General features: G+C 39.8%; 1 protein-coding gene across 1 annotated transcript in view; it reads left to right on the forward strand.

Moving 5' to 3' along the window:
• Positions 1-18,314, forward strand: part of GRIN2B (glutamate ionotropic receptor NMDA type subunit 2B) — a 336,121-nt gene that overhangs the window by 294,096 nt on the left and 23,711 nt on the right. The window contains exons 8-9 of the mRNA XM_042470225.1: positions 1,289-1,414; positions 6,360-6,589. Coding sequence (XP_042326159.1) covers positions 1,289-1,414; positions 6,360-6,589 — 356 coding nt within the window. The remainder of the gene's footprint in view (positions 1-1,288; positions 1,415-6,359; positions 6,590-18,314) is intronic.

Consider the following 18,314-nt stretch of genomic DNA (forward strand, 5'->3'; position numbering starts at 1 on the left):
GTCTGGGGGTGCTCCTTGACTCGTCGCTCCTGATGACAAATCAGGTAAATGCGACAGTCAAGAGCGCCTGTTATCAGCTTCGGTGATATGCCAACTGCGCCCTTTTCTGGAAGTAAGGGATCTCGAGACTGTTGTACACGCGCTGGTAACCTCATGTCTAGATTTCTGTAATGCGCTCTACATGGGGCTACCCTTGTGCTTGATTTGGAAACTGCAATTAGTGCAGAACATGGTGGCCAGAGTAGTGTCAGGAACATCTAGGAGGGACCACATTACTCCGGTATTAAAGTCCATCCACTGGCTGCCTATTAGTTTCCGGGCCCAGTACAAGGTATTGGTTATCACCTTTAAAGCCCTAAATGGCTTGGGTCCAAACTATCTCAGGGACCGCCTCCTCCCATATAATCCTCCCCGCACACACCGGTCCTCTGGGAGGAATTTGCTGCAGCCTCAAAGATCTAGGCTTTTGGCTACCTCCCAGAGGACTTTTTCTGTTGTCGCCCCCAGATTATGGAACGACCTGCCGGATGAGATCCGTCAATTGACATCTTTAGACAGCTTTAAAAAGGCTGTCAAGATGGAACTCTTCTGGCAGGCCTTTCCGGGATAGATAACCCCGGCCTCAGGAACTCTCTTCTTATCCTCCCTGGAAATGCCACCGTAGTTTTTTGTTTTGTTTTGTTTTCTTTTACTTGTTTTGTTTTGTTTTGTTCTGGTTTGTTTCTGTCTTGTAATGTGTATGTGTTAATGTTGTTTAATTTGTTGGTTTTAACTATAATTGATTTAATAATTTTAAAGGGGGGGAGGGAATTTTGATGTATAATGTATTGTATTTTATTGCTGTTAGCCGCCCCAATTGACCTTAAAGGGGCGGGATATAAATAAATTTATTATTATTATTATTATTATTATTATTATTTTATACCTAGCCTTTATCCTGAGATCTCAGGGTGCCATACTGTGACCCCATCAGTTCTAGATCTGCTGCAACATGTAAAATAACATGAAGAAAATTTTTAGAACAACAGGATAACTCCAAGCACAATTATTTAATTTGTGTGATTTATTCGTGTCACACAATCCAGTTTTTCTTTGTCTAGGATTCAGATTATGCCTGTGCAAAATAGCACAAACAATATCTAGAACCCTTCCCATTCAATTTTCACCCATTTATTCAGACTCCATTTCTGTAAGCGCAGTGAGATGCCTATGCTACATAGGTGGGCTTGTACTTGTGAGTAGGTTGGAAAAATTCTTGTGAACTAACTATGTGCTCTTTCCTGTTCAGAGCCATTCAGTGCTGACGTGTGGGTGATGATGTTTGTAATGCTGCTTATAATCTCTGCGGTGGCTGTCTTTGTCTTTGAGTACTTCAGCCCTGTAGGATACAACCGGTGCTTGGCGGATGGTAGAGGTAAGGAAAGCATACTTTCACAGTGCAATCAGTATGGTCTTTCTTGTCCATCCTGTCTTTTTAGGCAGTGGAATGTTTTACTCTCCTTATGCAGACATGCCAAATATTCACAGATTTTATATTTTCTCTGTGTAGAAAAGGAAAGTAGATGAATAAAGAAGGCTGTGAATAGCAGAAAATCTGAATGGATCCCTTTGGCTGATAAAGCAATTGCCTTATTCAGAATGCACAGGTTTTCATTTCTAGCTCACTTGAAACTAGTGGCCCAGTCTTATGCATGTATACTTGGAATGTCTCCAAAGTAAATGTGCTACTGTCAGCTTGAAATATTACTTCATTTAGAGAAGTGTCCAGCTTTAACTTTGTACTCAGCAAGCATACAACATTTTGCAAATTTGATCATGCATATTAATTTTAACCCTAATTTCTGGAATGGTGTTTGCAATCCTTGATTACTTTTCCCATGTGGTTCTGCATGCCTTAGATTTCGTAGCTGCATAATTGGAAAGTTAGATGATGATGATGATGATGATGATGATGATGATGATGATGATGATGATGATGATGATACAGTACTATCAAAGTACTGTTTTCTTAATCTATTTCTCATACTAATTACATTAATGGACCTATTTTTTTTCATAGATTCAGTTAAAGCACCTAATACAACCCCAATGAATTCACATCCAGAATGCAGTGTATCTCAGATGGCGGGCAGGAATTTAAAAAGTTGGACTATTATATAAACACATTTAAAAGTTGGACATATATATAAACGTATTAAAACAGCAGTTTAAAAACAATTAAAATAATCCATTTAAAACAGTAAAACATTTTAAAACTTACAAGCTTTAAAAAATACAATGTTAAAATAATCTAAACCAACCACCCCACCCCCAATCACCTGGTAAAACCAGCCCTGCATGATTTTAAAAAGCTGTCTGGAATAAAAACATCTTAGCTTGCTGGCAAAAGGCCAGCAGGGAGGGAGCCATCCTAGCCTCCCATGGATGTGCCTAAAGATAAAGAAGGATAAGACAGAAAAGATGGGCATTTCTCTTCTTCTGCCCCCGTAGGTTTGAGACATGTTCATTAATTTAAAAACGCATCTTCATATTAGTGAAAGGGAAGTTAAGATTTCAGCATTGGTTTTCTTAAGGTGGAGGATGGAGTGAAAGTTGTAGTGTGGGTCACAGGGAAAGCAGAGTTCTGTCTCTGAGCAAATAATTTATGAACAAAGGGCCAAAGGCAGACACAGAAAATATATCAGCTTGGATGCTGGTAAGTTACTGGTACTCTATCCCAAGCTTCATTAGGCTGTGAAATGGCCCCCTACCTAAAGCCTTCTGGTTTACCTACAGGCTGGTAATGTTAAAATGCTTGAACTGAGATATTTCTGTGATCCTTTTTACCCATTTGCCAAATTTGCCTTGAGCAGATTTCTATCACCAAGTTTCTGAGGCCTGAAGAAAAGAGATTTGTAATGGAAATTTATTTAGAGCCTTATGTATAGTCATGCCAAAGGGAGTCCTTGTCCATGAGCTGTGGACAGCATGCATGGGCCAATGCACATATCTAAAGAGATATAAACAGAACTATAAATATTAATGTAGATATTCATATAGAGGTTCCCTGTATGCGCACACTGAAACAGATATTTGGAACACAGCTAGCAGAACAGATGTGAGTTGGAAATAGTTTACATGTCTTTGGCAAAATTAGATCCTTAGTTTGAATGCATTTGTTTGGCAAAACTGGATCCTTCATATGAGATAGTGGTGAATTAGGTTGTTATGAAATACATACATTGCACAAAGTTGTTATGAAAAACATGCATTGTAAACTAACGTAGATACAATATAATGTGCATAGGCCAATATTCAAAGGAATATGCTGTTTGTTTTTCACTTGTAACTTAGAGAAATATGGGCCCGTTCTGCACGGGCGTAAAGTACGTCCCCAGGATGTACTAGGGTTAGGAAAGGGTGTGCTTTACGCACGCCTCTAACCCTAGTACGTCCTGGGGACATACAAAGTGGCGCCGCCCGTGCTACACAGGCGCCGCCATCTTGACGTAGTGGAGACTTAGTGTCCGCACGTCACACAGCTTTAATGATGTTGCGAGTGCGCCATTGGTCCCTTGCAGCGTCATTAGTGCACCGCAACAAGAAGCACCATTTTGGCGCTTCTTTTTTGCACCACCGGGGAGCCTTGCGGTTTGGCCGCTGGGGCTACTCGGAGCCGCTAATGGTGGCGGCGGCAGACTGCCGTTTTCAGACAGTCTGTAACCCGCCATGGCTGCAATTTCATCAAAATCATTAATCTCGTGATATTTGATATTGATTAGATTATTTCTTTTTTTGAATGTTATTTTATATTTGATATTTTATAAAATGAAGTGGACCTGAAAGTGGATATTATTCTGCTTGTTACAAGGATGCTTCAGCAATTTGTTCCTTGTGGATTTCTTTATGCACTGAACTGACCTGCAACTATTGGACTAATATGTGCATTGGGACACAGTTATTTTTCAGATTTCACCTTTCTTTGAGTAATGCAGTGATGTTCTTGGCTCAAAACATATATGTGAAGTGTGTATTTTAATTTAATCATATTGTGAAATTTTCAGAAATATGTACAGTAGTTGGAAAGATTTTTTTTCAAATGGATATTTTTGTGCAGAAAATTTTACATTTATTTAAATATAATTTTTGGTGGAAATTAGAAAAATGTACATTAAGGAAAAAATGGAATATAACATATCAGTGCTCTAATGTGAAGCTGGCCTTGGTTAGAAATTAATCCATCAGTCCCCACTTGGGCTCACTACAGCATTGAAGATTGCCATGATACTTCCTAAAATGGGCTAGGTGGATTAGGTCTTATCTGACAAGGCAATTCTTAATCAAGATCATATTCTTAGGATCACCCATTCTTGCTTTGCAAATTTAAAAAAAAAATTGGTGGCCCATGTGAATTCTGTTTTTTTTTAAAATATGCCATGCCTGTTTGCAGTAATATATAATTTTCAACAAGGTTTCTGTACAAGTATGCTGTGGAATAAATTTGCAGTTTATAAGTTTATCTATTTTTTTCTTCCCTTTAAAAATTCCTTACGTGCGTCTTCAAATTTTTAAAATGCAAATTATAAGCATCAATACAGACATAAATTAATTTGCATGCAAAAATAAATGTTGATGAAATGCTTCACTGTTAAGTATTCAAAAAAGGCAAGAAATGCAAAATGGATGTTTCTCATAATAACTTATCTCATCTGCATTGCATATGTAGGAGCCAGATTTGCCATCAGATACATTCATTCAATTTGTATTGAAAGTCAGCTGAAGTTGTGGCACATAAGATTGCATTAATAAGCATAACTAATAGGCCCTGTGGACTAGGTTCATGTTAGTTATCTGTGAGTACAGAAGGGAAGAAAGCAACTGTGTGAAAACTCTCTTTGTCTTGCATTTCATCTCAGAGATGAGTGTAGTTGTTCAGATCACTATGACCTTGTGGGACTGAAAGTCCATACTTTCCTTCAACTTATGTAGGAGTTTCTTTAACAGAACAAGAATATGCATGTAGGTAATTTGCTAATGACACTGGAGTCATTGTGAAATCAAAGTTTCACTCATGGAACTGCTACTTAATGTCTGATTTTTTTTTTAATGTATGAAATATTTATGCATGTCTCTGCATCTGCTTATAGACTGTGCTCAAGCATACTGAGATGTAGAAAGCAACCCAGCATACGCTTTTTTGTCTGAGTTATGAGTAGATATGCAGATAAATCCTTCCCTTCTTATAGATCTCAATTGTAGGAATGGGTTGTAGGATCAGTCTTCAGGAGCTCTCATCTCATAGATTTTGTGGTTTTAGATGGATGCATGGGTTGATACAAATGGAGCTATTAAGTCAAATGATAGTTTGGTTGCATCTCATCCTTCTTCACAGTTAACTTCTGGTGGCCCAGAGGTTGATGATTAGGCTTAGAGATGGTTAGCGACTTTGTCCAGAATCACTGTTGTTTTGTATTTAGGTTTGCTCTATCTACTCTTGCCTCTCTAACCACAGAATATTAAGACATTTGAACTTTTTTGTCAGGAGGAATGTAGGCAGAATTGACACATTTTGCCAGCATTCTATTTTGTGGAAGGAGAATGAAATGTATGATTATGGATACTGGGTGGGTAAAGGGACTGTATGAATAAATAAAGACCAGGGGACCTTTCACACTACACAGATATAGTGCTGTAGTTCCACTTTATCTGCCCTGACTGCATCTTATGGCATCCTGGGGGTTTTAGTGTGGTGAGTCACTAGAGCCAGTTCAGCTTTGCTGTCAATCTATTCTTTGTTGACTGGAAGGAGCCACTGGGATAAATTTTTCCTTCCGCTTGTGTGAATTTGACCTTCTCTGGTTACTGTTATCTATGGTTCAGTGTTAATATCTGAACTAGCACGCCCAGAGTTGCTGGTAACCACAGTATGGGCCCATACAGACAGCATCATTTAAACAGCATACCTCCAAAGTGATCTGAAGCAGCTTTATTTTGGCTTGTCTGTACAGGCTCTTAGTTTCTAAATCAGAGCCTGAGACCAGTTTTTAATCCTGTCTTCAATCCAATGGTGGTTATACCAATCTGAAATTGAAGTCCTATAGATACATACCTCACTATCCCATTAAATTCACTAGATTTTTTTTTTTACTTTTGAGTACTCACACCCATTGTGCTGTAAATCACAAATAATAGTAAACAACAAAGAAGGAAAGACAGAAGAAGAAACTGTGCTGATGTATGGGGTGATTCCAATCACCACTTTATGTTTTGGCAGTCATTATGGCATCTGATGAAAGAGAAAGGTGTGTTTGTGCTATTCACTGTTTTGATTAATTTTGACAATCCTCTCACTATTTGTGATTACATTTTGGTCATTTCAGAGCCAGGTGGTCCTTCTTTCACCATTGGCAAAGCAATCTGGTTGCTGTGGGGTCTGGTGTTCAACAACTCTGTGCCAGTGCAGAATCCCAAGGGAACCACTAGCAAGATCATGGTGTCTGTATGGGCCTTCTTTGCTGTCATCTTTCTGGCCAGTTATACTGCCAATTTGGCTGCCTTCATGATCCAAGAAGAGTATGTGGACCAGGTGTCTGGACTGAGCGACAAAAAGGTAATGCATTTGCAATGCAATGTTGTTTTCTTGTTGCAAAAGCTGTCTTCTCCCTATTTTATTTTATTTGGCACACATTGAATCTCTGAGGTAAAGGTATAGCCACAATGCAGTTTCTGCAACAAATAACAAGGCATTCAGTATATTGACAGGACTGTACAGCAGATTATTTTTTTACTTTCGGTTATATTTTTAAGGGAGCAATATGTAAGCAAGTTTATTTGTGATTGCCTAGACCTAACTTTCTCAAAATGTAAGGTGAGTGTCCTTATGGATGTAGGAGGCTGTTGCGCAGGACACTATACTTACTGTTGTCAAGAGAATGGCAGCCTACATGGTAAGACCTCCAGAAAATCCAGATTGGTGAGGTAACTGAATGTGTCTGCTGTCTTTTAATGTAGTGTGAAATGAATAAGTCAACATCCTGTATGTCTCCTTATCCCCTTAATCCTTCTGGAACAAACTGTCTTTGACTGCACTTACACTTCTGTTTCTCTGTTATATAGTACTTCTGAAAACCAAAAAGTACTTTTTCAGTTTTATGGATTTGCTGCAGGTCACTGTGATTCTCTCTGTAAATGGAGAGAAGTGAGGCAGGCTGCATCTGCAGAAATAACGCAGTTTGACACCACTTTAACTGCCATGACTCAATTTTATGGAATCCTGGCATTTGTAGTTTGTTGTGGCACCAGAGCTCTCTGACAGAGAAGGCTAAATGTCTCACAAAAATATAAATCCTAGAATTCCATAGAACTGAGCTGTGGCTGGTGTCTAACTGCATTATTTCTGCAGTACAGCTGCAGCTTGTTGCTCAAACCAAGCCATAGCAGGTAGTTTTTAAATCCAGGCCTTTCACACCTAAGGTAACTGCTGCCTCTGCACTGAACTATCCATGTACTATTTAGTTGATCAAGTTTCAGACATTCTACTTTTTGACCTGCCTTAAAATGTCCCCATTTCTTTTCCTACTCCCACCGTCCCTCTTTTCACTCAGTTTACATCTGTTACTGTAATCTGAGTTCATAAGGCAAAAATAATTTGAATTCAGCAGGGAGGAGAGAAGAGAAGAAAGTGGAATCTTGCCCTTCCCTAGTAGGCTCAGGAGAAAGCAAAGTTCTGCTTCTCCTAGCTTGTCTGTTCTTCCTCATTAATAACTTACCATCTTGATCTCACACTGATGTTTCTTGGCCACACATGTTCCATTTTTGATCTGTAAAATGTTGGAGGGTGTAGATTTGTAGCATGAATATTATGATTCTGTGAAATCAAAATCAGTTAAACCAATATTTATATTTTGATAGGTGTGATCTGAAAAAAATCTTATACGTGGCTCAAGCCGCGGGGCACGCACGGGGCGGAAGGGGTGGCGCGTCCCATTAATTAAATGGGCGCGTGCGCCCGTTGCGCCCCGTGTGCCGCCACGCCGCCATGCCGCCATGCACGAGCCCCATTGTTTACAATGGGGCTTGAGCATAGGCGGAATTTGCCTTATGCGGAGGGATCCGGAATGGATCCCCGTGTAAGGCGAGGACCCACTGTACAAGTCAGTATAATTATTAGAGATGTACATTACAAACAATTACACTTTTTCTTCCATTCCTTTTTTTCTTTCAGAAAATATTCACCGCTGTTTAGCTAATACTGGTTTAATTCTGACTTCTTGGGCAACAGAGCCTATGCTAGGGTTTGGATCAATCAGCCATTTTTCAGGAATGCAGCCCCTCTCATCTGCCTCAGATTCAAGGAAAATCACTCTGAATGAGGAGAAAAATACCAAAGAGAACCCTGAATGAAAATAATTCAGATTTAGTCAATTTGAATTCATTTTAATAGTGATTTATTGAAGCTAGATTAAATCTTTTTGGATAAAATGAAAGCTGCTTTACCTAAAGATTTGGGATTCTGGTGTTAGTAATCCCTATTAAAGGAGGGGGGGAACAGCAATCTGAGAAGAAAATCTCCTTCTACCTCCCAACCTATCTATCTATCTATCTATCTATCTATCTATCTATCTATCATCTATCTATCTTCTAATCTCCCTTGCTTTCATTTCATGAGTTTTGGTAATCTGTAGTCTATATGTAAGATAAATTATACATGCACATGTTTTACAATAGGCTGGGCTGCTCAGAAAAGTTAAGCAGAGGTCACTAGTTTGTAGGTCAGAAAGGTGACAGTAAGCCATGGGTTTCTCAAATTTAGGAGAATATAACTATTTATGAATCAATACCATAAGTTCTGATTTCTCATCATAACCTTTTCTTATTATCAGTAGTTTTGCTCTTAAGAGAGGTATTATGGATTAACAGCATGTCATACTTGATTCAAATCAGTTTTTCTCCCTATCAGCACTGTCCCACCTTGAATGTCCTTAACGTTGATATAGTACTTTATATCCTCAATATTTGCAGCATTTTTTTATTACTTATTCTGTCCCCAGTGTTGATAGGTCTTGGTTCAGTGGTTGCTGATAGATGAATTAACATATGTATGAAGCACAGAATATTGCCAGTAGATTCAAAACCTGAGACCAATAAACTTTCTTCTTTTGTGTGCTTTTAATCTGAGATGTTGGTGCTATTTGCACCCAACATTGCATGGCAGAGTGTCATGCTCTGTACCTATAAAATCTAATTATTTTCAGCTTGCTGGATTCAGAGCTTCACTATAGATGCCATGGGATGCCATGGCACCTTTTACAACTATAGAAAGGGTCCCAGGTCCAGCATTCCCTGGGATAGAACCATGGCAGTTAGAGTGGAATTAAAATACTATAATTGTGTAGTGTGAATGGCCCCCAGCAAATATCTTACACAGGAAGTGGTGGTGGTGGTGGTAATTCTTCTTTCCCTTCTATTGCTCTCTCTTTTGGTGCCCTCTGCTGTTTGCAAAGTTATTGCCTAATACACCTGAGTGACAATAAAGCATGATTGAATTCTAGAATTGTTACATCATTCAAAAGCCCTGATATTTGGGATCTCAAATATCCATGATTTCATATCCTGCAGCATTTCACATATAAAAACTGGGACAGTTTTAAAGCAATATCAGAGTGTGGTCAAGATGGCAAAAGTTATTAATGAGGAAAAACACATAAACTAGGCGAAGCGGCAGCAGTTTGGTTTTGCCCGAGCCCACTGGGAAATAGAAGATTCTTCTCCCTTCTCTTCCTTTTGATTTAGCTGAACACAGACTACTTTTACACTTTTACTCCTTTTTCAGCAATGGAAGTAACATGAGGACAAGACGTGGTTCATATTTCTCATTGTGTTGATTCGTTTGATGAAAATTCTCACCTATCTGTAATAAACGGGTTGTTCTTCATAACACAAATAATGTTACAGGTTTTACCTTTGTTCTCTTTCTTTCTATCACATATCTATGGAAGGAGACAGGTTGATTCATCCATGTCATCGATTTTAAACACTGTTCTTTTCTAAGTTTTAATCATAAAGTCCATATATGTATGACATATAAAATCTTATTATTCAAGCAAGGCTTAGAGATATGAGACATAGGGGCAGTACAGATCGTCCTGAAAGGGTGGGTTGGAGTAGCCCATTTTAACTGTGAAAGGATGCTGCAGCCGCCAAACCACGCAGCATCCCTCTGCAGTAAAAAGAACCCGGTTCTTCCAGGGTTTTTTTGTGGCGTGTTGCCTACATCATGAGTGTGCCACTGGTGCACTCATGACATACGCAACACACAGAGATGTGCAGACTCTATGTGGTGTCGTTGTCATCATGGCAGTGCCCATGTGGACAGGATGCCGCCATGATGCCGCCACCCGTACGGACTAGGGTTGTGGAGTATGTGGTTGCTGCATGCTCTGGAACCCTAGTTTCGGTGCTGGCAAGCCGCTTTTGGCCAGTGTGTCTCAGGCCATAATCTAGCAAAACACAGCCTTACCTTTAAGCGCTTGAACAGTCTAGTTTAAAAATGTGTAGGATTTCACTTAAAGATAAATACTTACTCAGAGGGACGGAGTTTTCGGCTGTGATCCAAAACATGCTTTTTGAGAAGTAAGCTCCTTTCAAATAAATTAGACTTACTTTTGAATAAATATGTTCAGGACTGAGGTTCAAGGGAGCAGAGTGTGCTGGAACATTTGGGGCAATACAGCACAGGGAGATTTTTCTGAATTTTGTTTACTTCTAGATAGAACTCTTACAGTAACACCCAGCTATTACTACTTCCATCACTCTTTCTCCTCCTCCTCCTCCTCCTCCTATTCATTTGTGTCTTGCCCTTGTCCCAGTTGTCTCAAGGTGGTTGGGAAAATATTAAAACCAATAAATGCAATTAAACAATTTATAGAATTAAAATAATTTCCCCTTAAAAACACAAGAGACAAAAGTCAACAGCACACCATTGAACATGCAGTGCAGTCTACTGCTAAAGGCCTGTCTGAGCAGAAAAGTTTTCACTTGCCAGTGGAAGAACAGAAAGGAAATTTGTCTTTCCCCATGCCTTTAAAGGAAGACAATGCTATTAGAAATTAAAGGGGAAAATAGAACAACAGTAATTTATCCACATATATTTGCACATAGATGAGATGTGTGACTGTAGAACTCCCTACCCAAGGATGTTAGGTTGGTCTCATCTCTTTTAAGCTTCTGATAGACAGTCAGACAGTGCTGTTCTACATTCAGTATTTGAAATTGCTGTTTTAACTGTTTCAAAACTGGATTCTAGGATTGTTTTTATACTGTATTTAGGATTTTTAGAGCATTTTTAATGTGTTTTAAAAATTATTTTATCTTCATATTGACTTAATTTATATTTACTTTTTCATTGCCTTGGGAGCCCTTGTAGGAAGTGATACAGGAATATATTACTTCAATATAAATAAATAAATAGACAGTGTGTTGGAGCACAAGGAGATACAAGTCAAGATTTATCACAGTTTTCAGATTCCATTTTCACATGCCTGCAAATATAATATTCTTGTGCTCTCAAAAAGAAGCTGCTTTATAGAAGGAAAATAGAATGATTAGTTCTAAAGCAATGAATGTTTAAAGGCATCAGCGTGTGATATATTTCTGCCTTTTCTGAGTCTCTCCACCAAGTCCCTTAAATCTCAGCTCAAAGTGGGGCAGCTTAAAAACACTGGTGTGCCTGTGAAGTAATTTAGCTTTGACTCATTCCTCATAGGATCCTCTCTCTTCCACAACGCTGCAGGGACTATTGGTGGTAAAAACTTCTAATGGGACTCTTCCGGATAAAGAGAAGCACAGCCCCCCCCCCCCCACACACACCCACCATTCAGCATGCAAAGTATAGACATACTGTCTTTCTGGCATTAAACAAAACAAAAAACACCTTGCTAGGATCGGTAACTGAAAATCTGCTGGTATTTTCAGAGTTCCATATTTTCTGTAAGCCAGAGCTGCAGACTTCCTGTGTGACCATTTGTGGGTTGTGAGATGGGATAAGATAGCAGCTCACCATGTTCTTGGTGAGCTGGTCTTCTTCCCAGGATCCTATGAGCCTTTTCACAGATCAAGAAAGAATCAACCAATGAGTGATTGGATATAGAAGCAATAAGATCCATCTGGGAAGGATATACTAGGAGCCTGGCCTCTCCTTATGGCTTCCAGGTTTGAACTACCTTCATATCTTCTGTTTTATGTTTGTGTAATGTCATGTTTTCTTTCCTCTTTCTGCCACAACTTTGATGGTGTGAGGCAAATTCCAATTGTAGGGGGAAAGAGATCTGAGAACCCTTTATACCCCATTGGAGTCCTCTTAAAGAACGTTGGTGTGTAGTTCTCCGGGGGGGGGGATGCCCAGCTTGAGAGTGCAAGGACTTGCCTCATTCACAAGTGGCAGGGAAATCATGATCCTGGGCCCTCAGTTGTCACATTCTGGTTGACCCCTAGTTGTTGTGTTGGGAATGGGGCTTATTGGATGGCAGGCAAATCTGTGACTCATGCCAAACCAGCATTGTATATCATAGGTATAACAATAAAAGCTGTGAGCTTTTTAAAAGGCCTGTCAAAGTGTAGTGTGTGTCTTCAGCATGCTCTTTAAAATTTCACAGGCAAAAACCAGGACATGTGGCCAAGCAGCAACAGAGTTTGGTCAAGATGGAAAAGTTATTAATGAGGAAGGACACAAAGACTAGGAGAACTTCACTTTTTTTTTTTTTGCAGAACTTCACATTTTTCCTGAGCCTACAGGGAAGGGCAAAATTCCACTCCTCCTCTTCTTTCCACCCCTGTAGATGATGCCACCCCTTTCTGCCTCGGAAGCAGGCCGCAGCAACCACACGATGTGCATGGCTTCTTTTGGGGGCTTCTTTTTGTGCTGCAGAAGGGGTGCCATTGCGTGTGCACGGTGGACGGCATCATTGTGTTCCCCATGTAAACGGCAGTGCACCAAGATGGCACCCATGGCACAATGTAGGTGTTGGGAGCATGTAAACGCTCCATCCTACCACAGCCCTAGTTTGGTCCCAGGCTGGCACAAAGTGCCAATCTGTTTAGGGCCTAGGTGTACAAATTAGTTTTGCACTTTGAACTCAGTTTGCAGCAAATGAATTAAGCTGGTGGAAGAGAGGAAAGGTGGGAGGAAAGGGAAAGTGGGACATTTTAAAAGCAGCTGAAAAAGTAAGATAGGAGATGATCAGTCAGGACTGTCTTTGCCAGAGTTAGAAGGCATGTATTGCTTTGTCCACTTGCACTGGAATTCCACTGCTAGGCATGCAGTCCCACTTTCTTTTCTCATACTGTAATCTCATATAAATCTCAGTCATTACATTTCTGCTCCTGTTCCTTCCTATGAGACTCAGCATGTTAATGCTTCTATTTTAACACATTGAAATAAGACAATACTGCAGCATGGGAGGCCTGTAGCTCAGTGCATGCGTGAAGTCCCAGTTTTAATCTCCAGTAGGTAGGACTCACAGAGGTACTGTAAGAGAGCCTGGACAGCACTGGCCAGGCTAACCAGTGTAACAGGTAATAATGAGCTAGATGGATCAATAATCTAATTCAGTGTAAGGCATTTCCCCATGAATGTGTTACTTACATTAATTTTATTGGCTTGAATTAAGTTCACATGTTATGCAAAATCTGCAGAATGGGATATATGGATGGTTTTCGTGTCCTCACTACAAACATCCCATGGAAAGTGCAAAGAGGTACTTCATGTATTTTTTCCATATGTGTTCCAACTAAGATTAAAACAGGGTCAGATGCTCTGTGTTTCTAATATACTGTATTTTCTGGCATATAAGACTACTTTTTAACCCAGGAAAATCTTCTCAAAAGTCAGGGGTCATCTTATACGCCGGGTGTCGTCTTATAGGGCAGGTGCTGAAACTTCCCAGCTGGACTCAAAAATCTGTGGTCGCCGCATATGGGGGGGGGAGCTCAAAAACGGCCGCAGCTGCATCCCCTCCATATGCGGCAACCATATGAAAGCAACAAGGGTGGCGCTGTACAAGTACAGTAGAAGAAAATCCACTCACCAGGATTCGTGGAAAAAAGTGACTTAATACAGTTCTGATGACAAGGTGAGGGGGCGCCTCACCGGGAAGGTGTAAGTGAAGGGCAGAGCAGAGCAAGCTGCAGGTGTCTGGGACACCCAGGGTATGGAAAAAAGAGCCATGTTTGCGCTACCACTGTGATAATCTTGGAGACAGGGAGGGCTGGGCAGGCAGGGAGAGCTGACCAATCCAAGCAGGCTTTGTATACAACAAGTTTTCCTGCTAAATACCTGCATGTCATAAGTATTTGAATTAAAATTACCATATTGAAATCAAATCTGATGTTTTTTTAATTTTTATTTGGAGTGCATTTGGAGAGGGGTAGTCTTATATGGCAAGTATATCGCAAACTCTATATTTTAACTGGAAAAGTTGGGGGTCGTCTTATACACCCAGTCGTCTTATACACTGGAAAATACGGTACTTCCTGTTGCTTTATAGTGAAGAGACAATTGCCCCAATTTTAGCACTAACATTTTTCATCCACATGTTGGCTCATGGAATTGGTCCCATGAATACATCTGTGTTATTATTTTTTCATGGAATTGATCAACTATGCATCATGTTTTGAATGCCAGCCCTTCAAATATCTCCCTTTGGAAAAACAAAAAAGTTGTGTGGAAAACGCTGCCAAAAATGAGATTTTTTAAAATTCAGCAGACAATGCATAGAATTCATAGCTGTTCAATGTTCTGTTCTTAAATTTGGACAAAAGACCATTTTGTGATCTAAAAGCCATTAAATGGATCACATGGCCAATGCATCCTTCTTATTAGGATGCATCTCAGTTCTTTGGAGCAATCTGAATGGATGACAGGGAATGAACTGCTCTGTCATGTCTGGTTTCTTCTATAGTTTCTGTGGTACATCCAAAATTGCCTGCTGTTTGAGATAGGATTTGGGTTTATACAAATTGTTGTTCTAACCTGGTAGCTAACTCTTCAGTTCTTACACAGTACTATTCTGGTGTTGAAGAGATGAGGTAGCCTAGCAACAAGGTCAATGTAGAAACTACATAGTAATGTGATGGTGAGAGTCTTCTCTGATCAGAGATTACATACCATCAGAGAAGAGGATGTGTAACCTTGAATTCTTAAGCAGCAGTCTAGTTAATGCAAATCTTGCATGTATTTATATTCTGCAAAGGGATCCAGGCAAACTAATGACCCTGCCATATGCATGTTATAGTCAATGTGACAGCAGGTTTATATTCCAAGTAGACCTTTGTTAAGAATTTGGCCAATTTACAGTAGCTTTTAACCTGCAAATCTCAACATTCTTTTAATGATTTTTTAAAACTCTCTGGGCTGTTTGCTCTGTATTTCTCTCCCTCTGCCTAACCCTAAGCAATCAAGGTTCCCCCCCCTCCATTTTGAATCACTGTTCTGTGGATTTTGCAAGACAGTGTAGCAACTCTTTACAAACATCTCATTGCTGAGACGTGCACAAGTCACATTATCAGAATACCAGTACCAACATTATGTGAAAAGCAGTTTCCTCACCATTAATGGTGAGTAGGTGAAACAATTAGTGTTTGCTTCAAGCTCCTAGCTTCCATAATTATTAGGGTTAGGTATATTAAAGAGTAGGGATGGACACTTTATCCTTTGTTCAGTTTTTTTTTTAAAAAAAAATCCTCTGAAGATCTTTCCATACCACTATGAAGAAATTTGAGAATTTTAGTACACCTTTATCAGAAATAAGCCAAATTAAAGTCTCTCTAGTGCTCTGCATCCAATTCAGCAGAATCCTGAATTTCAAAGCATGTCACGCCAATTTGGATCAACTTTTACCAGCCCTGATTGGCAAAGAACTGACTGGCACAGTTTGATTGATGCAGAACTAATTGGTATAGTTTGGTTCCAGAGTGAAATAGTATAATCTAAACTCATTTGGATCCATCTAGAAATCTAGGGGTCAAAAATAAGTAGGAAAGAGCCAGTATGTCTCTAACGTGACCATATAGGGGGAAAGCATGGTAGTGGTCAGATAGAGGTCTTTCACATCCATGTGATTGATTGATTGGATAAATGAATTAATTAATTTTTGTGTTCTGTGAAAACACTGACAAATTTCTGAGATTTTCCAATCTCAAAACTGCCCAAACCACCACACATTTCCTATAAAGATGGTGGTTTAAATCATCCAACCTCAGAGGCCTATAGAAGTCCCAATATTCCCAAACAAGCAAACGTAGCCCCCAAAATGCAAACAAAATGGCAGCTGGAAGAGACAGATCACTTCTGATTCACCCAGTATGTGTGGCTGTGGGCTGCTGGGGGGTGGTCACACCCTGGAAAATTGCCCTCTCCATAGTTGCACACCTCTGTGTTAAATGAATGATAAACCTGCAATGGAGCAGGAGCCAGCTATAGCCCTAGAAAACAATAAAAATTTAAGAAAAACAAGAATTTCTATTATATGACATTAAAAAGGAAAAGAAGAAGGAATGATAGATCAAATAGCAAACAAAGAAAATAAAAAGGCATTTTCAGCTTGAAACAGACAGGCCAAATAGAGCGGCAGGAGACTGCATCAGTGCCATTTGTGCTGGGATCGCAGCAACTGCACATGCCTGGTCCCAATCTGTGCTGCTGCTCTGGTCCTGAACTGGGCTGGCAGAAGGAGTGGATTCTATATGTTCCTTTTCGGCGTGGTTCTTTTTAAAGGGCTACAGCCCACATTCGGGGTGTGTATTATATAAACAGCATGCTCCCAGCACAGTCTGAAGCCACGTCATTTTGCCCATGTGTTTGGGGCCTTCAACAGGCATACTCTTAAAGAGGAGTAGTGAAACCTGTTAAATTTGATTTCTTCTTCCAAATTGTAAGTTCTTCCTATCCTATTTATGAAGAAATGTCATTTTTTAAAATAAAGTTCTGATCACAAATGGACTGAATGATTTTTTAATTTTTAATTTACCTGCAGACCAGCAAATTCATTAGGTATATATCCAAGAAATGAGAGGGAAATTTAAACCTAGAGTGGGGATGTTCTATTCTGGCCAGGGATCACTTTACATGACCAAGTAAAAATAAAAAAGGTGAGGGAAACAATGGAAGAACTATATAAAACAGATGAAAGGATGATAAATTCATTCAAGGAAAAACCATATGAAGATGAATCTCCAGTTTTAGAAAGTGAAGTGGAGGCTGTACTCAGAGCACTTGGGAGAAATCAGTCACCAGGAACAGATAACATTCCAATAGAACTGCTTCAAGTTACAGAGGTAGAATCTACTCTAGTCCTACTAAACTCTGTCAACAAATATGAAAAACAAAGCAATGGCCCCCAGATAGGAAACATTCAATGTACATTCCAATCCCCAAGAAAGGGTACAGTAGGGATTGCAGTAAACACAGGACCATTGTATTAATTTGCCATGCATATACAGTGGTACCCCGGGATACGAATTGATCGCGTTACGAAATTTCCGGGATACGAAAAAGTTAGATTGGAAAAAACTGTTCCGGGATACGATGTTTTTTTCGGGTTACGAAATTTTTTCGGCGCGAAATTCAAACGGAAAGCGCAGCTAGCGGCTTTCCAGCGCTAACGGAAAGCCTTTTCGGGTTGCGAAATGTATCGGGTTACGAACGGAGCGGCGGAACGAATTAATTTCGTAACCCGAGGTAGCACTGTATACTGGTGCTCAAAATTCTAGAACAAAGACTTTTACCATAGATGGAATGAGAATGCCAGCTGTCCAAGTTGGGTTCAGGAAAGGAAGAGTCACTAGGGATCATACCTCAAGTCTTCTTTGAAGCCAAGGTGACTAAACTGAGACTGTTGTCCTTTGCAAGAAGACCGTATAATTTGTAAGAAAAGAGGAAACCACATTACTAATGGATAGACTCAATCAAGGAAGACATGTCCCTTTATCTGAAAGACCTGAGCAGGGCTGTTGATGATAGGGGTGACCTGGAGATCTCTTATTCATAGGGTTACCATAAGTTGAAGTCTACTTGATGGCAGTTAACTAAAAACATAGGGAAAGGATTTTCCAACACCATAAACAAACAAACAAACAAATAAATTCCCAGTGTTGTCTAGGATAATCTTTCCAGTTACTGAGAAGGCTGTTGTGTTCTGGGACAGCAATCATCATGGCTACAGTCCAACAACATTTGGAGGGCTACATGATTTCTACTCCTGTCCTGTATGATTGACCTTTGCCCTTACTGGATTATTACCTTTACTAGGTAGAGAATATTCAGCTGGATCCAAGAGAAA

This window comes from Sceloporus undulatus, chromosome 5 (genome assembly GCF_019175285.1).
Source record: "Sceloporus undulatus isolate JIND9_A2432 ecotype Alabama chromosome 5, SceUnd_v1.1, whole genome shotgun sequence".
Lineage (NCBI taxonomy): Eukaryota > Metazoa > Chordata > Lepidosauria > Squamata > Phrynosomatidae > Sceloporus > Sceloporus undulatus.